Consider the following 24,373-nt stretch of genomic DNA (forward strand, 5'->3'; position numbering starts at 1 on the left):
CCCAGTATTTCGATGGCGCCCAACCCTCAAAGAGTCTCTAATACAAAATATGCTTTTTCCGCCTTTTTCTTCTATCGACCTATATACTGGGAAGGGGGAAACTATCTTAAAGACATTCAGGAACAATATCTGAAGAGACTGCTGAAAAGACTGCTGAAAAGACTGCTGAAAAGATTTTGTAAGGCCGTATAAGCGGCCGTCTATTGGTGATCTCACATAGAGTAGGTAGGTATGTCCATTTGTATAGGAATTCGAAGCTTTATTTTTGACACTTTTGAACGCTAGCAGAATCAGGCTACTTGGAATATGTAATAGTAGGTAAGGCATCGGCCTTTTGTAAGAGAGAGTGTTGAAACCTGGTCTCTATATGTCTTCGTACGAGTCGACCCTATCCCGCCTGTGCGGAGCCAGATGGTTAATCCGGTATTCGATCTTGCTCAAATCGATATGTCAATGATTCCTGTCTTAAATCCTCGAGTGTTGAGATCGGATGAGCCGCCACTGTTCTTGTGGCCCATAATTCCAAATCGCAATACTCCAAAAGTGAGTACATAAGACTCCACCTTGAAGAGTGAGTTTTATACCTATCCAAGCCAACCAGTAGCGTCATTTGTGATTTGCTGCAACCCCCTGCAAGAAACCAGCCATTCCTGGTAAGAAGTCTGCTGGCAGCTCCGATCCATTTCCTAAACACTCGTATATTGTCCCTCTTGTTACCCTGTTCTAGACATTCGTCCCCTCTTTTGATCAACAAAACGCAGCATCTACCCTAGCCTTCACTGCATCATTAACTCTCGCCTGATCTGTCGTTCCCTTCCTGATCTGACAGCACCTCGGCACAGCAAGCACCTTCTTCCCAATAAATTCCTTCGGGTCGATCTCAAAAGGGTTATACTTGTTTGCATATACCCCTGCATCGTCTTCAATTTCAACGATATTAATCTGCAAGACTTCTGGATTGGTGTCGTCGGCTGGGACAAGATGGTCGAATGTAACTCCATAGTAATCAATCATCCTATAGTACAAAGGTGTCAGCATAGGCTATTAAAGGAATAATCATGTATGAGAATGATTTACTCTTTTGGTCTGGCCTCTACCAACCAACCTTTGTATTCATCCCGCACTACCATGTCCCCAGCGATATCCGGCCGTACATGTCGGTGGTAGATTGCCCGAAACGCTAGCTCCGCTAGCTTGGGACCGCCAGGCAAAGGAAAGCTATGGAGGACGTGCCATGAAACCCCTGGAAGAAGCTTCTGAAGAGCTAGCAACGGACCTTCGATTTGGATTCGAAGTGGTTGCTCTGCCGAAGGGAAATGGAAGCGATGAGGGGGCGTTACACGGCATAATGGTGGGATATAGAGAGGGAGAGCAGGTTGATCTGAGGGATCAAAGCAGTGGATAAAAAGACTGTGAGTAGGGTTGGTGAGGCATGGGATGTTGGAGAGAGCCATAGTGCGTTGGAAAGAGTGTGTTGCTCAATGGGTTGAAGTGGTGTACAGGAAACTTCGTCCTTGGCGTAAGATATAGGATCTCAAGCGGTGGGAACATTTAGTGGCTGGACGTCGTCACATTTCAGCCGCTTTGCTTGGATCAATTAGTGGTGTCCTGACATAATTATTTTTCATGGGTCTAAGTTACGCCTGGAATTCATGAGGTCGTGCTGATGACGCCAGAAGGTCGAGGCTAAGGAGCTTTAGACAGGACCTGAAGCTTGATGCTCGTGGCCGTTGGAGGGGTGTGGCTCACGCTGCTTCTGTATTTTCCTCTCTCTTTCTGTCCCCTACGCTCTGTATCTTCATATGTTTGGATCTTCCTGTCTCTGGTATGTCTCACGCTGCGTGCCTATGTATCTCACAGATGAGATGGGATCGGCGATAGTGTGGCCCGTGGACCTGGCGCCATTAGACCTGGCAGTGACCCTCTGGGTGGTCCATGATCTTGGACCCTTCAAATGACCCTCTTGGAGTCAGGAGTCGCTGCTGACCCTAGCAATTTATATGGGCTACGGGTTACTAAACAACCTGGATTGATCAATCCTCCGGTATGCCGGTTTGCAAACCCTGCAAACCGCTTGGGAGCACAATCCGATGATATTGTCACGTGTTTACCCCCACGTGTTGCCCTGGACAACCCGTCCACAGGTCAACATGGGTCTCGTATCAATCGACTGTTCCAGACACGCGATCCTCGATCTCTATGTTGTATTGACCTAATACGCTACTTTTTAGTTGCCCAGGTGTTGGAGGTTGTTGATAGCATCAATTCTCACCCCGCGTCTTCCCCGCGTTTGAGTCGATCCCTTGATTGACTTCACCTCTCCTCTACACAACAAACACCCGTGGACATTCCCTCACTTTCAATATTATTAACCGAATTCTCAATTCAACATGAAGCCTTACTTCTTGTTAGGGAGCCTTGACACCAAGACAGTTCTTTTCGACGAAACTCTCACTCCCCGCTCGTCGAGGTACGAGTCTTCAAGACGATGCAATACAGTATACAGTCCGTCTGATAACTCTATCACTCACACAGTCTTTGTGGGTCTTTACAATTCACCCAAGCGGCAAACCAAAGACGGAAACACACATATCTCAAGGACTACTGAGATTAATACCTTCAAGTCACAGCTTGCTAGACGCCAGCCACAGAAGCCGTTGGCAAGATCTACATGGAGAGGTCCTCTCCAGCAAAGCGTGAAAGTTCCCCAGGCAGGGGCGACATCCATCGATGTCCTTGGAACAGGTGGTGGCAAAGAAAATATCCCACCTGGGATTTCCGTCAATACCAACAGCAAAAGCAAAAACAAATTGGAAAATCATGTGCCTATGCCTGAAAGGGCCCGCCTAGGCGTACAAAATACAACTTGCGAAACACGCATAACAATGAAGCCTAAAGAAGCGCGAAAAGATCTACCGACACGAGTGGCTCTAGGTAAAACCCAAGGGAACGTTATCAGAGTCCCAAGAAAGATAGAGCATTCACCGCCGGTTGACAGTGCTTGGGCCTCAGCCTTAAAACGTGCATTCTCTGCCATTGTTATTCAACGGACATGGCGATCATTTAAAGAACGACGGAATAAGCAGACGTGTGCTATAGCGACTGCCAGGGCATGTGAGGTAATTGCTCGATGGTGGCGGGGCGTCAAAGCCTGCAAGCTACAAGAGCAGATACAGCAGGTGAAGCTGAAGCAGTGCACTGAAGAAACACCTCGACAAAAATTTCCTGGTCAGAGATCGTCTGTTCGCCGGAGCCACCGAAATTCTGGCCGCCGAGGCATTCGGCGCCTCTGAAGAGGCTTTTCCTTTCTTTACTGTATTTCTTTCTTGTTTTTCTCACTTTTTTCCCTCACATTTGTCAGAATGATACCCACCGCGCTATGACAGGCAAAGAGATCGTCCCCGGATTTTCTTTTTGGTCAGCAAATTGCTTTTGTACAGTTAACCTTCCTAGTATGATGAAATGAACATATACGAGCTTTGATCTAAATTGTTCGACTATAGTACTTTAAAGAAAATCGCACAGCTTCTTTCAGTGTCTGCATGACTTTAATACTAGAATACATTGCTCTATCCAAGATGTATATAGTTAGGCCTCATTAAGTAGCGTGCGCTAAATTCGAGGTCGGATAGTACGTTGAGCAAGTTCAAAAAATAGTTTATATTACCCAAGTCGACAAGGACTGATCATTTGCCTTGCCTCCAGAATGTTTGCCTCCGTCATTGGGTGATTATATATTAGAATATATTAGAATCCAATCTATATTGCCATATGTAGGTATACAGCCACCCGTGCCACCGAGCCACCATGATGTCATAGGGCGGAGGCCCCAATATAACAATGGCCTTCTGCCACCTGTTTGTTTTGATTTAATCTTTACCAGAATCCATAATTCTTTACTTCCTCCTATTACATTCAGTCTGAACCTCCAAGAGAACTTTCCTCAAAAACTGCTCAAATCTACCATCCAATCCAACCAATCATCATGCCTTTTGAAAGCAATCAAGACAAAGGCGTCACCGGAGCTGCCAAATTCGTCACATCTACCCTTGGAAACACAGTCGGCGGTGTCACTCGTACAGTGGGTGGAGTAGCGGGAACTGCCGGGCGAGGTATTGGCGATACGATCACAGGCGCAACTGGAAGTGCTGGCGAGCCAGTTGGGAATGCGCTCGGTAGTGCAAGCTCAGGTCTTGAGAACGGGGCGAAACGGGTGGCCGATGGCGTTGAAGATGCTGGAAATTGGAAATGAGTTGGCTATGATTCCCTGACTTTTGTCTCGTGTATATATGTCTAGTTTGCTTCAGAGCGCCATCATCCATTGCCCAACACGTCAAAGCTTCATGCAACTCGTCTTTCATCCACATGCTTGAATTCTGACTATAGTCTTGGTTAAACAACGTCCCCACCATAACAGAAAAAGATAAAAAAGAAAAGAGACAGCAATGCCCGTCGAGAGCCATATTCGTATAGTAAATCATATCGGGGATTTCTTTGGGTGACGAGATTCTAATTAACGAGATGACAAGCCTGAACGCATGACCTCGTGAGCCAACACCAACACCCATGATGACGGCATAGCCGTAAATCTATCAAGACTACAAAGTAATGAGGCTCAATTTACCAAGGCCTTCGTTAATACCTAGAGCTACAACAACGTGCCCAAAGGTCCCTCTGACTTCTGTTCTATAACCGTAACCACCCCATTAGTTTGGGAAGTGCAGACATAAGATTTATATTTCCAACAGGACTCGTTATTGACATATTTGCTGCTTCTGATATCATGATTGAGATGCCTCAGACATGAGGCTGCCAAGCCCTCCAAAGGCAGGGCTTGCGGTCCGAAGGTACCTATATTAGAGCGTGCGTTTGACAGTCAAGGCGCGCGGACGAAAACTTGGGCTGGGGTAATGAATGGGCCGAGCGGTAAACGAATCCATCTTCGTTTCAGTTGGTCATTGTGTGATACATATTTGAAAGTGCAGGGGAAATATGATATTTGGATTATCGACATCCTACACCATTATTTGGCGTTGCTCAGCTGCTCTTATGGACGCCCCCATATCGCAAGACTCGTACTCATCGTTTCTGCTTTATTAAAACCCTACATTTTCTATCCTCCTTTTCAATTTTGTATCCTTTCACACAATAAATGAAGCTATATATTTCACTGTGCATTTCTTATCCTTTGTGATGGGGTGCATGAGATCCTTGAGGTCTTCTGTTCTCATACTTCATTGCATCATAATAAGATATCCCATCCACATGCAACCCTCAATTGACCCCAGGAACTTGTTTTCTCATCTCATACTTCTCTGATAACATCACCTATTCTCTTGAACACTCAAAATTTGAAACCTACTCTACTCCATCACAGAGGTATATGCTGAATCTTTCTGACATTATACTCCTGCTAAGCTTGAAGGCTGTCTACGCACGATACAACCATAGAGTTCTTCAACAATTTTGCGGATAAAACCTTTACCTTCGACAAAAATGATATAAACTGATCAAGTAAGGGTCATACAATGTCCTTCGGTCCAAAAGCACTGAGTCATTTCTCGCCGAGCACGCTCTACGTGAACTAACCCAGCGTGAGGGCCGGTTACATCAGAAGGCTGTGTGGCCTTAGAAAAGGCTATGGCTATCGAGTCTCGGGAAATTTTTGATGCGACCCAATTTGAAAACACAAAGGAACACAAAGGAACAGCTTAAAATAATCCGAGTACAATCTCCAACAGCCACAAGGCCATAGCCCACCTAGGCTATCAGTCTGCTCAACGCAATCGTAATCGTCCCGAGGGATGTCCATAGCTGCACATTGGGAAGTCCAGTATTTGTAAATCAGATCTTGGTATTTAAAGCTGTCGATATTTGAGAAGATTTACTTGGTGTAGAGCCTGGCGACTTCTTCAAGATCGTCTATGTCATTATATGGCCGAGCATCTCCCCCTACATTTCGTAGATCAGGTATCCTCAAGCCAAAAATTCCGTTTGGAGGTCCATGGTGACCATGGGACTAGCCTGTAACGGTCTTTTTCCTCAACGTACGCTCTCATGAACCCGTTAACGGACCCAATAAAACCGCACAGTTTGATAGATGAACCCTCTGCTACTAAGAAGCTCTGTGGACTAATATCGGTACGGATAATGCCATGACTATGGATGAAGGTAATAGCGTCGATGGTATTCTGGAATCTACCGATGCCGAATATAATTAGACACCTTATTTGTTGGCAGTCTTGATCTACCAGCATCGAACATGAACAAATATCTTATTGTTTTGTAGATAATTACGAATATTTCCAAGTCCATACTATGGAAAATGGAGGCGTTGCTCTGTGATATCGAGACAATCTAGGATGTTCGCATTCTTAGGCAGGGCTTTGTAGATAAGTTTCTCGCGGTTGATACATAGATTTGAGATGGACTCTATCTGTTGCTTATCTCCGATTGCTGGCTCATCACACCTCGTGAAATTGTGTCTCAGGGGTGTCTCGAGGGCTTTTTCAATGCTTTTCTCGAAGATAGCCCCTGCTGACCCCAAGGCGATGAAAGGAGTTGTTCCCTCCAGCTGTATTAGAATTGAACTACTATTAATACTGAGAGGGATCGAGTAGATACTCAAAACTGACGGTAGTACGAGCATAGGGAAAAGAAGTGATCCCTTGGAAAGTAAAAGGATAACTAGAGGAACCAGCCAGCCTTCATTGCTCTAGGCAGGGGGATGTTTGTCTAAGTACGTGATGTATGTCCCAAAACCGAATTTTTACAAGAAGTAAAAGGCAGTCCTGAAAATATAGTGTGTTGCATTCATATTTCTCGTTCATAGATGCACCCACGCCCACCGGGCACAGGAAAAGGCCCAAGTATTAACGTTGTATCTGTTGACAATGGTGATCAGGTTGACTCTTCGTGTGCACGGTTGCTCGCTTCTAAAAACCCCTGGCCTGGGCGGTCAGATATTGGACTGGAGCTCATATCATGTACATCACTTGTTAACAGAGTGACCAGTGGGCAAAAGCCCTCAAACCCCTTACTTGCTGGAAATTTGTACCTCTAGGCAATTCAGTATGACTAGATGACAAAATAACTAATATCCTGCGAAACATTATCTCGGTTATATCGGAAGAACCACAGAGTCTGATTGACGATCTGGCTGCCCTCGAGAACCAAAATCCACTGGCGAAGGGCCTGTAATGACATGCAGATGTACATCATGGACAGAGTACCGCGGTATTTAGGGACCAATAATGACAGCCCATAGATTAGGGGCATCGTCATTCTTGGAGCTTGTTTGCGCTCTTATGAGAACATAATTATCTGGATGCCGTTCCACCATGACGAGGACTATGATCATCGGATTTATTTCAGGTATATCATAGATAGCTGTCTCTCTCTCTTTTTTTTTTCCAATCCTGTGCTTTTGTGCGGAACTCCTTCAATATACTGTTCTGAAGGGAGTAGTCATTCGTAAAGAAACAAAACAAAGCAGAAGTATGATCGCCGTTCTAGAAGCATGGATGCTGATCTATCCCCAAATGGATGTATGTGGATGCCAGGACCTCGGGAAGACCTCGGGATTATGCCAGATGACTCAGCATGTACACAAAACTGGCTGCCTCGCATGCAGCTTACGGCCAGATCAACAAGATATACAGAGCGACAAACCTTGTCACCATTGATCGGATTGGTTGGAAGATGTGTAGTTATATGTATCTCATCTCCTTTAGATTAACCAGACACCCCTTACTCCGTACTTGTATTAAAGTCATCAACAGGAACAGGTAAGTGGGTCAAGTCTAAATTAGCTCGTGACTGAGAGACCTCCTTTCCCCGGACGTGCCTCAACGTGGCCCCAGGGACTTTCAACCTTCTAACATTTACATACTTTTCTCTTTATAGTTTGGCGACATGGATCTGTAAGCGCCTATATTCACCACCTGCTTGCGTCACCACTCGCCCACCTTCTCCGCTTTCCTGTCACCCGAGGCATGATCCCGCAACATGGAATCAATCGTGTATGAGAACTCGCCTTTGGCTGAATATTTGGAAGGTTGGTTGGATATGTTCAAACTACCCGGGGAATTCAAACCCACTAACGTCCGTACCAGGGGAGGGTGGAAACGAAGAGAGCTGGCCCGTGGAGGAGAATCAAAGCGACGATGATCATGCCCATACCTTCAACTTTGCCCCTCAGGGGTCTTCCAAATTTCAGGATCGCGTTCGAAACAAGCTGCCGAAGCCTCTGAATCTGAGAGGAACGCCACAGGGAGAGCTGATCAGAAAACTATATGAAGCTTGCTCGGTAGGACCCCTCGTCTACGATGGCACGGTGGCGAACTCACACTCCTTCTCGTCTAGTCCGCACTGAACGTCCGATTAGCACGAAGCGACAACGAACGATTTTTGGAACAATTTGGCTACGTTATTGTCGCGTCGCAACTGCTGAACGAACACAGCGCTCCTTCCTACACATCCGCCGCAGATGTCCTATCTGCAAAACAACCCTCAACCCTCCCGTCCCTATCTACCACTTTTGGAATTCAAGGCGCCCTTGTCACCGCCCTCACATCTTTTTCTATTGCTTGGTTATTACATTGGAGCCGTTCGAGGACTGGATCTGGACTCAGTGTCAAGAAAGTCGGAGTGCTCCTGGTATTTGTGCCCGCTGTCGGTATTCTATTCTATGCTTTCGCAAAACGTCAGTGGGTGAAATATCTTCGGCATCAGGCTGTTGAAGCAGCTGGAGCTTTTATTGGAAATGCCCAAGGTTTTGACTCGGCCGCATCGGCCTCCGTGGTCTTTATTCAGGAGGTTGAACTTGTGTCAAGGGGTTATCGAATGTGAGAACACGACATTCTTGTTCGAGACGATCCGGGACTAACGCAATATCACAGAAGCACGCCTCTGCCACCCATCAGTCGGCTAGAGGATGTAGTGCAAACGCGACGGTGCTTGAGGTTACGCCGAGCGGTTTCCGAATGCTTCTACTCCATGCTCGAGCGGTATATTCAATCCCAGAATACCTTACGCCCACTCACTGATGAAGGCAATCTTGCGAAATATTATGACATTTATGACATTGGACTGGAGGAACTCGAAGGAATTGAGGCGTCCCTGTCGCAGCGAACCAACGAGGACCAGTACTCATTGCGCTCCCTAAGGGATCTATTTGGAAAATTGTACAGCGTGAGAAAAAGCGTGTTATGCTGCTTGCTAGCCCTCAGCGCCGATGGTGGTGGCTCCGATATTGCCCGGTGGAGTTCTGCCGTTGAGGAAATGCGTGAGCTTGCTGCCATGACCGGCAACAGCATGCTGAAAATGACAACAATTTTGAACGAGGAGGACCGTGAGTGCTGATATCTGTTCATGACACAAAGACGTTCTAATATTCGCAGATGATAACATTCCCCCATCCCCATTACCTTCTGCCTCACCAAGCAAGGACCACCTGCGTGCTCAATTTCGACGGCTCAGCTCTCTATCACAAGGGGTCCGTGCCTTGCATGCTAAGATGCACATTGCCAGCGAGGAGTCACACGCCAATCTAGAGCGCGCAGAGCCCGATGACTTTGAAGCCACTCTTCTTGCACAATATGACTCGGTTGGCAGCGATCTTAGGGCTCTGCTCCAAGAGTGGGAAGTTGGCAGAGCTGCATTGGTAAACCAACATGATCGCCTTAGTGTTGGGGATCGCTCGCGACCGCCAAGTACTTTCTTGTTACCCATGTCCCCCACCCCTAGCTTAGGGGGATCTACGGCAGTTGAGGGCAGTCCGACAGATGCACTGAAAGCCTTGACTGGCGAGGGCCGGCCGGATCTGACCCAGACCTATGATGACGAGGAGATTTTCGAAGCCGTTGTACTCCCGGCCTCAAGAAATAAGAGAGTTTCTTTGACAAGAGATGAGCGTCTCGCACGTGTTCGAGAAGACCGTGCCAGACAGGCGATCGCCAGAGAAAAGGTAGATGCCAGCACTAACATGCTCAAGGAATTGGAAATGGTCATCAAGCAGCGACCAGGAAACAACTCTGCGAAGCGAGTTACCAGCATTTAAGACAAGGCTTGGATTTCTGTCTCATGCTTGATGCATTCCACAGAATCCCTCTATTTTCGTCTGGGCCATCCGGCACAGGTTTGACTTCAACCAGCGCTAGCAGCTGGGAGTCACAAATTGATACCCACAACATGTATAGACGGAGCCCGGCGACAGCGGTGTTTTATTCGAGGACTATTGCTTATTGCTTCTTGCTACTTGCTACTTGCTACTTTGCTTATTACTTATTTCTTTTGTACCATTATTATCTGTCCGACTGTCTTTAAGTCTTCGATGGCGATTCTTTCGGCATTCATCTCCGTTGAGTGAGAGAATTAACGTCAATTTTTTTTTCAATTTGTACATTACAGCAGGCTCTTCTGCAAATGAAATTTCCTTCTGATATCCATGTCACGCGTAAATCAGTATATCGACAATTTCTTATAAGGAGCTAAATGGGGCCTGACTGCCTTGCCGCCTAAGGTGTCCAACTTAACCCAATAGGGACATATCGCCAAACGCGACCGCGTCTTCCCCACCCTCTTAACGCGATCCTTATATTAGACTGCTGCCTCTTTTATCTTCACTCAAATACACACCCAATTCACTCTCCTCGCCTCTCTACCATTCTCTTCCGCGTCAAAAGGACATTATTTTTGCTCCTATCTCCTCAAGACCCAGTTTTAATTACACACGCACACACACACACATATCAAGAGTAAGTCGGTCAACCCCCAAATCGAAAAGATTGTTGTGTGCGAACCGACCAATTAACCCACTCTCTAGTGTTGGAAGCACGATTGGAACAGGCCAGCCTTCTGAAGCGCGTATGTGATATATACCACTCAGTCAATTCGGCAATCGACAAGTTACTGACACCGCTGTGTGTAGGTCGTTGACGCCATCAAGGATCTGGTCCAGGATTGCAACTTCGATTGCAATGACTCCGGAATTGCTCTTCAGGCTATGGACAACTCCCACGTTGCTCTTGTTTCCATGCTGCTCCGCGCCGAGGGTTTCTCTCCCTACCGCTGCGACCGTAACATCGCCCTCGGCATCAACCTGCTCTCCCTGACCAAGGTGCTCCGCGCCGCCCAGAATGAAGACATCCTGACCCTCAAGGCCGAGGACTCCCCCGATGCTGTCAACCTGATGTTCGAGAGCGCAGAGACAGACCGACTGAGCGAGTATGACATCAAGCTCATGGATATTGACCAGGAGCACCTGGCCATCCCCGAGACTGAGTACGCCGCCACCGTGGAGATGCCTTCTTCTGAGTTCCAGCGCATCTGCAGAGATCTCAACGCGCTGTCCGAGTCAGGTAAGTAACTTTTGAGGCAATACCCGAGCCCGGCTGGCAGGCACACGAGATCCGTCGTGCTAATTTCTTTACTAGTCGTGATTGAGGCTAGCAAGGAGGGTGTCAAGTTCTCCTGCCAGGGTGATATTGGTAACGGATCCGTCACCATCCGCCAACACACCAACGTCGACAAGCCTGACCAGAACGTCGTTATCAATCTCTCCGAACCCGTCGCCCTGACTTTCTCCCTCAAGTACCTCGTCAACTTCTGCAAGGCCTCCAACCTGTCTTCATCTGTCGTGCTGCACCTCTCTCAGGAAGTGCCGCTGCTCGTTGAGTACGGTCTCGGAAGTGGTCATTTGCGGTTCTACCTTGCTCCTAAGGTGAGTTATTGATTGTTTCTGGGTCGACATTATTAGAGCCTGAGCTAACGTGTTTTAACACAGATCGGTGACGAAGAGTAAACGAATCATTCGGTGGTCCGAGGGAATATGGGCAATGCTAAAAATGAAGCTCGATGATAATGGAGAGAACTTGGAGGAAATGTTCTTTCACTGCATCCCTGAAAGGGGTTTTAACAATATGTTCACGATAATTTACACATTCAGCGGTCGAGGTTTCGACCTCGCAAATTTTTCCTACATGCATCCTTCGCCTTCTCTGTAAAATTTCAAGATTACCAACCAATCTACGAATACTATGGTTTTTAGGATATTTCACCAGCTATTCGCCTAGCAGAAAGAAAGAATTCATGGATAGTTGTATTTGATTTGTGTCCACCACTCTGAATAAAACCCCACAAGCCCAACCCCAGCGACGGAGACCTAATGCGCCCGCAGGCAAAGGACCCTAAACAACCTCGCAAGGTCCACAACCCCACTAATCAGCAAGGTCGCCAAAAAAAACTCTTCCCAAGCATCCCCCATAAGAAACAGGGGGAGGAAATAAGTACTGACCGGTGAAAAAAATAGTGAAGCGCCATCCCCACCAGAATGATCGGAATCGAATGATACCATCCATCCCCTCGAAGAGAAGACAGAGCAAGGTATGCTGCGTATTGCACTAAAGTGTCATCACACACAATCTCCGCACCGACTCTCCCAAGGGCTTCGGAACAGGACCTATGACAACAAGTTGCCACAGGCCCCGCCCCTCCGCCCGATGTTTCTGATGTCAAGTGCAAGTGTGGGTAAGAAGTGATCTAGGATCACACCAGGCCCTCACGGGCAGGACCGACGCCGACGCGCGAAAACGAACGACGGCGCGGGTTGTGGGTTGAAGATTCCTCCGAATTTCTCATTTGCAAGGGGTTTCGCGGCTCTGGGCGGAACCCAGAGCTGCGAGGACGGGCTGTGAAGCTCGCCGTGTGTAGCAAAGAAACGCAGCATTGGTGGGGATGGCGCTTGAGGAAGGGAAATTGGGCGTGCGAGGTGGGTTTGCGGGTTTTATATTGCTGTCACGTGGGATGAGTCATCTGTGCGCTTGTCCTGTTTGGGAGGGGTATAGGGCAGCGAGGTTGTTCTTGGGGTATGGCTGTGCTATTATGTTTGGATGTGTTGCTTGTTTCGGCTAATTTAGATGCAATGTCTTTCGTAGTATTTTTCTAAGCTGGTTTGAGGCTGTTTGTGGCTGATTATGGTGTATACAGGTTTGGCCTCCTATAATGATATATCTATACTCATAGGTAGGCCAATCTGCAGCTCAATACTGTGAGCAAAATTAGTTCTGCTATGACTCCTTAAGACTAATCAAATAGAGACCGTTCAATTTCAAGAGACCTGTGCTTGGATATGTCAAGGCCGATTATAATCGAAAAAAGCCCTAGTTCTACTAAATTTGCTCGAAAGCTCGAACAATATACGTCTTCCCTTGAACCTCCACCTTCTCCCCTGGCACCTTCCAAGATCCCTCTCCCTCGCCATCAAACCCAACCATCATCGAAGGCAAAGAGCCTGCATCCCCACCAACCAAATACTTCTCATTCCACCCAGATCCCCATTCTTCCCGTCTGGCACTAACATCCGCGCCGGACTTCTTAACAACTATACCACCAGATGAAGTCTTCTGTCGCGTATGAGTCTGCTTCTGACTCAACGCCAAATACGTCCCCCAAATGCGACCGATAAATGTCTTCGTAACCGTCACCTCTCCTTCTTCATTGCCGAGATCTCCATCATCTGACTCCAGCACCCACGAAAGACCTTTGTCAGGCCCCTCAGGGCCCTCTCTAAATGGCAACTCCCGCCATACCTCCTCATACTCCTTATCAGGTGCACCAGGGAGATCATGACGAGGCATAGACCCCATCTCGAGATCATCGCCGTTTGGCAAGGGGACAAAAGTTCCACAATCAATGGTTTCAAATGCGTTGTGAGAGTCGAGCTCGTGGGAAAATGTCACCCGCACTATTGAATTAGTCAGAGGGTTGTTCCTATTTGCATCTCTGAATGCAATGCATTATTTAGGTAAAGGTGACTTACAAGGCTCTTGACTTTCCACGATCCTTTGTCCGGCAATCGCCCAGTCTATCTTGCCTGTTTCTGTTTCTATCCGGAGGTCCACGTACCAGTCCTTTACGGACATCACGATTGTATCGGTTGTTTCCTCGGCTGGTCCTGAGATCCATCGGAAGGAGATTCGCTTGGAGAAGCGACAATTGGATTGGTCGGGTTTGATGGCCATATTGCTGGGTTTGGATTTGAGAGTTGGGTGGTGCTTAGATATAGGAGAATGTTTTTGTGAGATATTAGTTGGCTGTGCTGATGAATATATCTAAGAGCTTGATACCAAATTGGGAATGTCGAAGAGATCTCGGGAAGATGCACTTGGTTATCTCCCCCTCACGTGGACCCCCCGCATCAGTCCCCTCATACGATTTGCACGGTTACTATTTATGTGATTGTCTATGTGATTGTCTATATGATTGTCTATGTGATTGTCTATGTGGTTGTCTATGTTATTGTTGTGTTATTGTATATGTTAGTATGAGAATTGTCAACATCTGATCATACAAGATTCCGAATTTATGACAATTTCGATACACAATAACTAGGACATTCGTCACTCTATGGCCGTAAAAACTAGCCTACAGCTCTGTCCTTGGGGCCTCGAAGAGATAATTTGATCATCCAGCTTCATTGAGGCAGTCATATCCAAAGCCACAGTCGTCCGATAACGAGAATACACTTCCCGAAGCAGCATCTTCATTTCGACCAGCGCAAGACTAAACAGTATCAGCAATCAACCCTAGTGAGGAGAAGAAAGAGCCCAACTCACTTTTTACCTGTACAACCCCTCCCACCCGTGGCAAAGGAAAAGAATAGCCTGTTCCGCTCAGCAGCCCCATGCTCAACAAGCCACCGCTCAGGATTGAACCGATCAGGCTCAGGGAAGACACTATCATTCATCCGATGCACTGAATAAGGCTGACAACTAACAATAGTATGCTCTGGGACGATATACCCATCGATTTCCCTTCCACCAGCAGGCACGTAGCGAGGCAGTGACATCGGAATGGGTGGCGCACATCGCAGCGCCTCTTTAATGATAGCGTCGAGGTACACGTAACTATCCAAGGGTGCATTGGCCGGCGCAGCGTTAAGCTCATTGTAAAGACTCTGCTGGAAAGAGAGGTTCTCAGGCTGTGAGAGCTCCCACATTAAGAAACACAGACCATCGCCTGTTGTGTCGATGCCAGCGGCCATGTGGTCTTTGCATTCTGCGGCGGCTTGCATTAGTTGGAGCTTGGATTCTTTGCGTTTGAGCTTTTCCAGTAGGGAATGGTCGTCGAGCTCAGTCTGGGAGGCTATGTCGAGGACGTATTGATTTGCTTTTGGGGCGCTGCGGGCGTGGAGAAATTTCGGGAAATAAGGTGCCAATGAAGGAAGGTAGTATTCTAGGAGGTTTTTTGTTTTTTGTTCAGTATTTATCATTAGAAGATGGAAAGCAAGCGGTACATACTCTGAAGACTTTGGTGATAAGTCAGTTCATGCATGATATCGAAGTCTTTGGCTATGTCGAGTGATTTAAGACCGCCGGGGCTGAACATGAAATGGGTAACACAGTCCAGGGCATAGCAGTGAAGCAAAGACTGGGAGGGTTAGCATATGCCATTTGGGATGGTGTGATATTTCTGGAAACTCACGTAGATGTCCACACTCTTTTGGTCAGCCTTGACGCACTTAGATACAAATACTGTAGCTCGTTCGTGGATAGCAGTCATGGGTTTTTCTTTCATGATATTGGTCATGGCATATCTGTCGGCAAAGATACGTTTTCTTTTGCTATGCTAGTGGCTATTAGCACTGAACGTTTCATTTGTTTTAGGAATCAATACCTCGTCTTTTAATAAAGTAGAGAACATAGTCCTAAGTTCCGTATTAGCGTCTGCTAGCTATTTCACTCCGGGTTGGTACAAAGGCTTACTTTATCTTGAACTGCCTGAAAAGATCATAGTACTCGGTTTTGTCATACCCGCTGCCCCCCGAAGCATAGATCTCTTTAATTGCATCCAAGCTAGTGAAGGATACTTCATTGGGACTCAGTCGGACGACAGGACCGTATATCTTGTGCAAACGGTGGATTGATTCTCTTCGATTCGCAGTAAACTCTTGATACTTAAGCCACAGACTTGTAAATCGAGTATACCACGGACCCGGGATTGTAGACAAGGGTGAGAGGAGTCCGCGGACGACAATATACCCACAAATGAAGAGAACTCCGACCCAGAGAGATAGCATATTGTGTATCAGACCGGTTCAGAATAACAATACGTTCTTCAAGGATAACGAGCATGCATCCTACAATTATTTATACCATGAGCCTGATTGACTCTCCAATTCCCATTAGATAATAGACATGAACTTGGAGATTCCGACGCCGATACCATTATCAGAGTGCGGGGAAGGCGAATAGCCCTCCAGGGTTGCGCCGACTGGCTGCGATAACAATTGACCCTTTAAACCAAAAGAGGAAACCTGAGACGATAGGACTCGAAATAAAGATATTTGTTCCCAATGTACGTCCCCAGGGCTGTTCGCTACTCGGGCTTGTGCCGATGTTGGGGTTCATCTAGAGCGCGCGCGTTGTAGGGATATGGCGGCTTTGCTGCCGACAGGCTCAGCATTGGTTTAGAGATTAATTATGCGACCGTTTTTTCATCCAACAGTTTCCTGGTCTAGCGGTTATGATTTTCCGTTAACAAATGCGACTAGCAAATGTTCCGGAAAGGTTCTGGGTTCGATTCCCAGGGAAACTATTTTTTGTCTATTTCTTTTTTTCTTACACATTGAATTTTTTTTTGGCTGAAGAAAGCTCGAGTCAATTTCAATTGATGTGCTCTTCTGTTGAGCGCTAAGTATTTGAAGGCACCGCCGATCCAAGTTAAATATCTGCAACTCGTCCACCGCACAACTTATCACATCACAACACAAGCTCTTGAACACGAAGTCGGCGCAGCCGAAGCCAAGGTCAAAGCAAACAGTCTGGATATAACTATTGTGCGTTGATCATCAAAGATTGCAGGAATAAGAACAACATGGTGGTCGATCAACAGTGCGTTGACTGGCGGTGACTCTGCTTTTACTTCAATACCACAGTTTTACAGGCGATGCATTGGATTTTTCTGGGGAATCTAGGCTTCATGGGAGTATGTACCTCATTGATTGGTACCAACGTGTCTTTCAGGCGAGAGGGGTCTTCAGCACTGCTCTTGAGATCATGGCTTGTGTTGTCCTTTCTAGGCGTTGTTGATATGTATTATGTTTGGGTGTGTAAGCGAATTACATGTAGGCTTTCTGTACGGAGTAGGGGATGGGATGGCTTACTAAATTTGGTTCCTTGGTACGGAGTATCAAAATAATCATTGGCGATCGTATTACTCCGTAGCTATCCCGAGACATCTTACACAAGGGTTGCTGTCCTAGAAAGACACGATCCGCTTACTCCGTAGCGAGTCGGATATCCTCTACCATGATCATATAATTCATACCGCGCAAGACCCCAAAATTAGACGATCAAGATCTGGCATTCGCTAGTTTCATTGTCCGGCCTGTCTTTACCGAGATATCCGGCGCTGGCTGAACAATGTGAGCCAACCCGCTGGCCGCCGAGCCGCGTGAACTAGATTTTAACGCACAACATACTCCGTACATAAATGAGACATCAAGCCCGGTGACTAATAATAGTGAGGGATTTGAAAGACTGGACTTGTGGGCCATTTTATTGATCGGATCCGGTGCCGGATGATGGAAGACTGACTAGTTTATGCATGCCGGCCAATTCTGGAAGTTATATCAGAGATGATCATGCTCTATGATTATTGAGCTGGATTGTTATAGATGTTTTGACTGGGTAGAGAACAGTTTATTGGACTTTACCACAGTCCTCTGGTCTTAATGTGAGTACCCCGTATGTAATCCGTGTTTTGAATAATTGACTTTGGCCGAGTGTAATAATAGGATGGATGTGGATCTGATCGGCGCAAGGTGTCATTTGCACATTAGGGCTGATATCGGTGAAAGTGCTTTGCATGCAAAGACGCTTGGCTCAGTTTCAGGAGAACGAAGATGAGGCGATGAAGAGAGCCAGATCGAGGAGAAAATAAGATTTAAAACGTGATATTTGCGTACCGAGGTACTGTCAGCACATGAACCAAGGATAGCCGTCAGGGGCCATGGCTCGGACCTTGAAACGTCACAGCCACTTCTAGTCCTCAGCCACATCGACAATTGCAGCTTTCCACGCTCCAGATGTGTGCCTATTTCACAGCCTTACCTCCACATTGCTTTCCGGGGATGGAATTTATTGTGGCTTGGACTGACCAGTGTTACAAGTTAAGTTGGCATTTACCCAGTTAAGACTACATTAGGCCAGATGGAAGATTTGGAACCCCCGGGCGCATGGGCTAGAACATGATCCCTTGGACGAACCAGAAAGAGTGTGATATAACCACATCTACTTATCTACATATGTATGTTGTATCATTGTATATATTTATCTATACATAAGTAGGTAGAATCACAACACAAAAGAAAACAGAGTCTGGACTCGACTAAGTTTGGTACCTGTCGCATGTCGGATCCACTCCACCGATTCAGGAGAAAAAGGCGTTGAATTGTAAAAATTAGGGTCGCTGGAGAAACAGTTTAGGGCCATCTAGAATCTTTTGTCCCTTGTACATCTAGTACGGGAGTAGTACGGGGTACTGTTACAGAGTATGGAAATCTAGTACTTCGTAGGAGCCTGCATACTGCGTGTGTGTGACCCGCCCCATGGTATGTGGACAACTCTGAACCCCAGACCCCTACTTTCTCTCCCGTCTCGAATCTTGGTCCATTTTTTCCCTTCTTCAACTATTTTCTGTCACTCGTTCTCCCTTTTTCTTTTCGAGGGCATTGTACTATACAATTGCCGCCAACACATTCCCTCTACTCAGACAATACGGAAATTTGCGGGATTAAAAAACAAAAACAACAACTACACGCAAAGTAAAAGGGAAAATCATCGTCTATCTTTAATTCACCTCTGGTTTGAGCAGTCTGTCTGACGGCCGAATGCCCCTGTTGAGGCTTGCTTGCATCTCCTAACGAATCCTAACTTGCCAACTAAATTGCCAAGCCACAAAAGCACACGAGCCTCCGGGTGTTTTAATAATCTGCCCTTTTCCCCCGTGTCGGGCCTATTTCCCACCGGACCTTATAAAGCGAAAAGCCACCGTCAGGTGGTCACACCGTCACCGTGTCTTTCCCTCAGCACTCCGCCGACCTGAGCTCCACCACGGAGCCACTCGGCAAGATTCCTTCACACGGGTCGCGCGCTTCTCTCTTAGGGGGGTCTTTTGATCCCGCCTTTCGACGTCCAGGAGGTGGTTTCCGCGCAAGAGAGGGATACGCCAACGTCACTCCTGCCACCCATACCCCCAGGATGTATCTCCCAAATACACATTGGACGTGGTCCTTTGCGATCGTCACACTCGTCCAAACAATCGTAACACTCGGCCTCGAAAGGTATGCAACCCCGCAGCGAAACACCGGAAATCAACATTGACGCCATTTTTCTAGTTACATCTTCGCAAATTTTCAAATCCAAGAACTCCCAAACAACAGTCCCGCTTCGAAAACCATCCCGACTTTCCTCGCCCTCTATGGTTTCGGTTTCCTCTACGAGCTTGTGCTAGTATATGATGCTCTGCGCATGAAAAATACAATTCAGGTCATCGGATTGTGTATCTGCAATGTTGGCCTCCTGATCTACGGCGCGGTTCAAGTGAAACAGATTCGAGAGGCAGTCAACACCTTGGCCTTGATGAATATGATCAGCCCGATTGTCTGGGCTCAGTCCGAGCCGTTCCTAATCATCATTCCATGCATTGTGGCCTTGGGTACATTATTGATGACTTTCGTTGCTTATAAGCTCTACGACGAGTTTGCGTGGACAATCTACAAGCATATCAGTGCAGATCTGCGGATGAAGCGCCGCTACCTCACCTACCAGGTTCGTGTTTCGCTCGACCTCCCATGAAACAACACTAATCGGTCGCCGATCAGATCTACATCGCTCTCTTGAAATTCGATTTTTTCTTCTTCCTGGGCTTTACGGTCCAGTTCCTCGTGTTGGTCTCTTCGACAAGCATGGACGTTGAATTTGCGCTTACAGTGGCTGCCATCCCCGTGACCATTCTCATTCTGGTCTGTGGCGCCTGGTTTGTGCGGCGAGAAACCATGATTGGCATGATCTCCATCATTGTAAGTCGACAATACCAGCAATGTTGATTTAGCTTCTAACAATCTTACCAGCTCCTCTTATTCGCCGCGATGGCATATTTCTGCTTCAAGCTGTTCCGAATGTGGTCGCCGGAAACCTACTTCAAATACCTGCCCGCTCGACCATCGATGACCTTCTTCGCCATCATCACCATCATTTTGATTGTGATTACTATCATTAACGCCTGCCTATGCACCCACAACTTCAACCGCGGTTTGAAGCCCCACATCAACAAGAAGAAGAACAAGGAAGCGGAAAAGACAACCGAGCTCTCTTCGAACCTTACCCAAGTACCATCACGAATGATGATCGACTAATCATTTGGTGCGGAAAAAGGGTGGTGTTTCTATAAGTACTTTCCCGGGGCGTTAAATTTTGGATCGCCGTCTTTTTTTTAATCTGTGAACTTCGTCTCTGTGTGGACCCCTTGACATTTAGCCTGATCTCTTTGTGCATTTTGCTTTCTTACTTCTGGGCTTTCGGCTCAGTATGATACCTCATCGCTGTCGAATCTGCTCTGCCCACCACCTCCCCTTCTTCCTGGCTCTGAGCTGTCAAAAAATTCCTGTGATTTTACTTTCCTTGGTTTCCTTTACATGTTCATATCCATACCCCCATACCCCCATACCCCCTGCACGAGTGCACCGACGGCGTTATCTGGATGATTTGATTCCCGGAGGTGTTCTCCATGTCTAACGACAGCCATTAATGCTTTTTCCGACGAATGTGAGCTAGTCTTTCTTATTAATATAATGGACTAGACACGTGGGTATTGCAGTAGCTGCTATATTAATAGAATTGATTTGAGAATATCTACTTTAATGTTGTGCTGTATGAAGATAGTGTTGATTGAAAAAAAAACGAGTATGGCTGCTACTTTTAAATACCATATATAAATGTCAAGGATCCTGTAAAGAAGTCAAATATGTATTCACTCGCTAACAATCTCGTAGATGAGTTGTGCTATTGCAGTAACGTGCGCCGAGTCATCCTGATTGGTGGATCTTTAGGTACTGTAAATACTCGTAATTATCGCCCAATTCGCCCCTAACCACCGGGGTTAACAGATCAAATACGGTAACACCCAAGAAACCGTGATCGTGGCCTCAACTCCGCAAACCTCCCTTTCAGACCCTCTCGAGCTTCTCCTTTCCTTTCTCCTTGAATTGCAATTCCATCTTTCTTTTAATACCCTTTTTTTTCTCTTTACAATCTTCCACACACAATTAATCACAATGGTAAGTCCATCCACCCCAGACCCAAACCTCATCAATTACCTATCCGACGATCAAGCCAGCTTGGCCCCGTCCACCAACGCAACACCCCATTGCGAACGCTCTAGCCAATCCCTCAATCCCATAACTAACACAATGCACCACCAGGCCTCCCCTCGACCAGCATCTCCCCTCACCTCAGGCGCCGAGTCCGGCCCTGACTCAAAGTCCGGTGCCGTCGCAGCCACCGGCAACTCCGTCGGCCGTCCCTCCTCTCCCTCGACTCCCGGCGGTCCTCGTGCTGCCATGCGCCGCCGTGCCGCTGCTGACCACAAGGAGACTCTGCGCAATGCCCGTCCCAGCTCCACCCGCTCTGCCGGCGCCGGTGGTTCGTCCGGAACCATGCTCAAGCTCTACACTGACGAGAGCCCCGGTCTGCGCGTTGACCCCGTTGTTGTCCTGGTCCTGAGTCTGGGATTCATTTTCTCTGTTGTTGGTCTGCACGGTAAGAATCATCTACTGGAGATGAGATGAGATGGGAGTGTTGTGCTTGAATTCGTTACTAATTCTTTTCTTCACTCTAGTCATCGCCAAGATCTCCCGCAAGTTCTCCGCTTAAGCACCTGATCAGCTTCAATTGCGTAGTTCAACTGCCGTGAGATGATCTGTACTATCTATCTCGGGTGTTGCTTACGCACTCCCTCGACCTCGAATCTTCCTCTCCTCATACCACCTCACGTACCCACTCCTATACCCCGTGACCCTTGGGCCATTTCTCGTTGGTGGCTGGAACCAAATCAACCATTCCGAAACAACTGGCGTGATTTCTTTTCTGTTCTCATTTTGATGTGTGTAGTGTTTTCATTTGCGTTGCAAAAGAGAGTTGTTCAATGACCTATCTGCTGTATAGGTCATTATGGATAGAACTGATCAATTCGTGTCTCTGTCTTGAATTGTCGGTGTTATGTCTATTGGCTCATCTCCTAGCGATATCATGCGCTGGAATGTGCTGTGGCTATGGCAGCTTGGACTGAAACATGTTAGTGTTTTCTCTATCCGGACATTCGTCTGTACAATATAAAGACTTGATTGAATATGTTCCTGGCATTGAAATTGCTTTTCAAGTAACTTAATCAAGCTTCTGGCTGATCTGACTCACCCTGGATGCTATATGATATGGTGAGTAATCTCTCTTCTTCCATGCTAGAGGCAGTGCACACAGGAAAAGCTCTCTGTTCCGTGGTCCTTCCCATATGGCTCGAAGATACAATGAAATGAAGTCTCTATATTGTCTCCGTGGGAGAAAGCCCAAGCCCTCATTTCCCAAGGTTGTAGTTGAATTGTCGAGTACTATATAGGTATGCCTGGGACGATGACAAACGAACGTACCTTGCTTCCAAGTTGACTTCATTACCGGCAACAGATAATAAACGGACAAATGTTGTCCTGCGTAGTATAGAAGTATAAAAGAAAGGATAGGAAAGGAAATGAGAGCATTCATTACTACAGAAAAATAATGTGCCCAAATGAATTTAAACACCCCATAAACCTGCAATCCCCTAGAAATCCACCTCTGCCCAGCTAGCTAGCAGGGAAGCCTCCTCGATAGGGGGGGCCGATATGACAGATTGCAGCAATTACCAGGAGAGATGTCAAGCCTTTTAGCTTGTCGTCTTGGTAATAATACGTAACCCTCCAGGGCTAGCTGCTCCACGCTCATGAACCCAATCCTTCCGGTCTATCGCTGCACCCAAATCTAGTCTCATCCACACGAGTGAGTCTGGCGCTCCTCTAGTAGGGGAACTGTTGATCCTGGCGGTTCAAGTTTCGTTTGTGTTCGTATCGTTGTATCGCGTCTGCCAGTTCTGTGCAAGTTGACTTCGTGAAAATCCACGGCACCCCTTATAATACCGAGATAAAGCCAACTCATCTACGTCGAGTATGTGCTTTCCAGAACTTGGGACTATGTTCTTATTTCTTCGAGCTAAGTGATGAGCGCTTAGTCTTCAAGAAAATGAGGAGAAATTTCGCTAGTTGCCAGCTGCGCCATACTAAGGAGAGGTTGTAGGGCTCGGAGTGTATCGTTGGATTCCGGACATACTAGGTGCCAATCGACCATGGGGATGAACTTGGGGATGTTCGAACTTCGAAAGAATTAGCAACTGACAAAGTAGTGTAAACGGACCTCAGTGGCGAGAGTACCCAGGCAGGTACCAGCAGAGCTTATGTACATGTATCTATACAGTCTAACGATCAGTGAAACTGTGATCACTTCGCAGTACCCTCTACATGATCTTACAATCATACATACCCCCTTCCACATAGTATCTACCAACCGGGAATATAGTAGAGGGTTATAGACTCTCGTGATTATGTAGTTGTTGGTAGATTTGAATATCGAAAGAAAAAGCTGCAAAGGGCGATGTCGAATTCCATAATGGCCGTAAGAGTCAGCGAATGAAGAAGCTGGCAAATCGATTGCCCTCTGAATGGCTTGTATTTGGAAGAGAATAACAGCCTGTTGCCCTACGGGTATGTATACCTCTCTAGGATCTTGGGTTAAGCTACAGTCCAGTGGAGCGGGAATGTCCCCACTTTCATATACATGTAGTGGTTGTTTCTATGGCTGAAATAACAATTGCAATATGAAGTCAATGTGTACCCCGTATACCTAGACACATGGCTTTTTGTAGTCTTTTTTCTTACGCATCAAAGTTGTCCGATATAAGTTGTATTCATAGCTTACCCTATATGTAACCGGCGCTCAGGGCGTGAAAGAGAGAAACCAATCTACCAACCGACATAGACTAATTATCTCAGTTCCCACAACTTAGATAAGTGGTTTGCTTAGTAAATTTAGGATTTGCTGTCACAGCTTAGACACTCGAGAATAGGCTATAGACCGAGATCGGGGGTCTATGATAACGAATCCCACGCTTGGCCTAAGCGGAAAGTTAATTTGAGATTTTCCACCAGGAATTATGCGATTCAACATAGACAGTCTTTCGCGGGGAGATAGTGGATCATGGAAAATAATAAGAATGAGTAAAACTGCCA

The 24,373-nt window shown here is 46.8% G+C and overlaps 10 protein-coding genes across 10 annotated transcripts; 6 read left to right on the forward strand and 4 right to left on the reverse strand.

Moving 5' to 3' along the window:
- Positions 1-747: 747 nt before the first annotated feature.
- Positions 748-1,454, reverse strand: N7500_002972 (uncharacterized protein; the record flags this gene model as incomplete). The annotated part of the gene is made up of 2 exons (XM_056674118.1): positions 748-1,015; positions 1,078-1,454. 2 exons carry the CDS (start codon positions 1,452-1,454, stop codon positions 748-750), a joined length of 645 nt encoding a protein of 214 aa, XP_056534643.1.
- Positions 1,455-2,390: 936 nt separating this feature from the next.
- Positions 2,391-3,293, forward strand: sha1 (putative calmodulin-binding protein Sha1; the record flags this gene model as incomplete). Its single annotated transcript, XM_056674119.1, has 1 exon — positions 2,391-3,293. One exon carries the CDS (start codon positions 2,391-2,393, stop codon positions 3,291-3,293), a length of 903 nt encoding a protein of 300 aa, XP_056534644.1.
- A 692-nt stretch (positions 3,294-3,985) lies between these two features.
- N7500_002974 (uncharacterized protein) lies at positions 3,986-4,252 on the forward strand (the record flags this gene model as incomplete). Its single annotated transcript, XM_056674120.1, has 1 exon — positions 3,986-4,252. The coding sequence occupies one exon, from the start codon at positions 3,986-3,988 to the stop codon at positions 4,250-4,252; it is 267 nt and encodes an 88-aa protein (XP_056534645.1).
- Positions 4,253-5,966: 1,714 nt separating this feature from the next.
- N7500_002975 (uncharacterized protein) lies at positions 5,967-6,316 on the reverse strand (the record flags this gene model as incomplete). The annotated part of the gene is made up of 2 exons (XM_056674121.1): positions 6,226-6,316; positions 5,967-6,191 (listed from the first exon to the last, which is right to left on the reverse strand). Exons 1-2 carry the CDS (start codon positions 6,313-6,315, stop codon positions 5,967-5,969), a joined length of 315 nt encoding a protein of 104 aa, XP_056534646.1. The 5' UTR covers position 6,316.
- Positions 6,317-8,007: 1,691 nt separating this feature from the next.
- Positions 8,008-10,060, forward strand: N7500_002976 (vezatin family protein; the record flags this gene model as incomplete). Its single annotated transcript, XM_056674122.1, has 5 exons — positions 8,008-8,056; positions 8,115-8,308; positions 8,365-8,846; positions 8,901-9,352; positions 9,402-10,060. The coding sequence occupies 5 exons, from the start codon at positions 8,008-8,010 to the stop codon at positions 10,058-10,060; spliced, it is 1,836 nt and encodes a 611-aa protein (XP_056534647.1).
- Positions 10,061-10,425: 365 nt separating this feature from the next.
- N7500_002977 (proliferating cell nuclear antigen) lies at positions 10,426-11,803 on the forward strand (the record flags this gene model as incomplete). Its single annotated transcript, XM_056674123.1, has 5 exons — positions 10,426-10,456; positions 10,826-10,866; positions 10,931-11,360; positions 11,436-11,722; positions 11,786-11,803. 5 exons carry the CDS (start codon positions 10,426-10,428, stop codon positions 11,801-11,803), a joined length of 807 nt encoding a protein of 268 aa, XP_056534648.1.
- Positions 11,804-13,169: 1,366 nt separating this feature from the next.
- On the reverse strand, positions 13,170-14,021 carry N7500_002978 (uncharacterized protein; the record flags this gene model as incomplete). The annotated part of the gene is made up of 2 exons (XM_056674124.1): positions 13,170-13,744; positions 13,820-14,021. The coding sequence occupies 2 exons, from the start codon at positions 14,019-14,021 to the stop codon at positions 13,170-13,172; spliced, it is 777 nt and encodes a 258-aa protein (XP_056534649.1).
- A 378-nt stretch (positions 14,022-14,399) lies between these two features.
- N7500_002979 (cytochrome P450) lies at positions 14,400-16,078 on the reverse strand (the record flags this gene model as incomplete). Its single annotated transcript, XM_056674125.1, has 6 exons — positions 14,400-14,562; positions 14,616-15,234; positions 15,300-15,429; positions 15,484-15,627; positions 15,676-15,706; positions 15,765-16,078. The coding sequence occupies 6 exons, from the start codon at positions 16,076-16,078 to the stop codon at positions 14,400-14,402; spliced, it is 1,401 nt and encodes a 466-aa protein (XP_056534650.1).
- A 2,965-nt stretch (positions 16,079-19,043) lies between these two features.
- On the forward strand, positions 19,044-20,419 carry N7500_002980 (uncharacterized protein; the record flags this gene model as incomplete). The annotated part of the gene is made up of 4 exons (XM_056674126.1): positions 19,044-19,345; positions 19,400-19,832; positions 19,886-20,083; positions 20,135-20,419. Coding segments are annotated over 4 exons (1,218 nt in total), but the record flags the coding sequence as incomplete, so codon positions are not given.
- A 918-nt stretch (positions 20,420-21,337) lies between these two features.
- Positions 21,338-21,935, forward strand: N7500_002981 (SEC61-beta family protein; the record flags this gene model as incomplete). Its single annotated transcript, XM_056674127.1, has 2 exons — positions 21,338-21,821; positions 21,901-21,935. 2 exons carry the CDS (start codon positions 21,338-21,340, stop codon positions 21,933-21,935), a joined length of 519 nt encoding a protein of 172 aa, XP_056534652.1.
- Between the last annotated feature and the right edge of the window lie 2,438 nt (positions 21,936-24,373).

This window comes from Penicillium coprophilum (assembly GCF_028826855.1).
Source record: "Penicillium coprophilum strain IBT 35676 chromosome Unknown utg000002l_segment0_segment1, whole genome shotgun sequence".
NCBI lineage: Eukaryota > Fungi > Ascomycota > Eurotiomycetes > Eurotiales > Aspergillaceae > Penicillium > Penicillium coprophilum.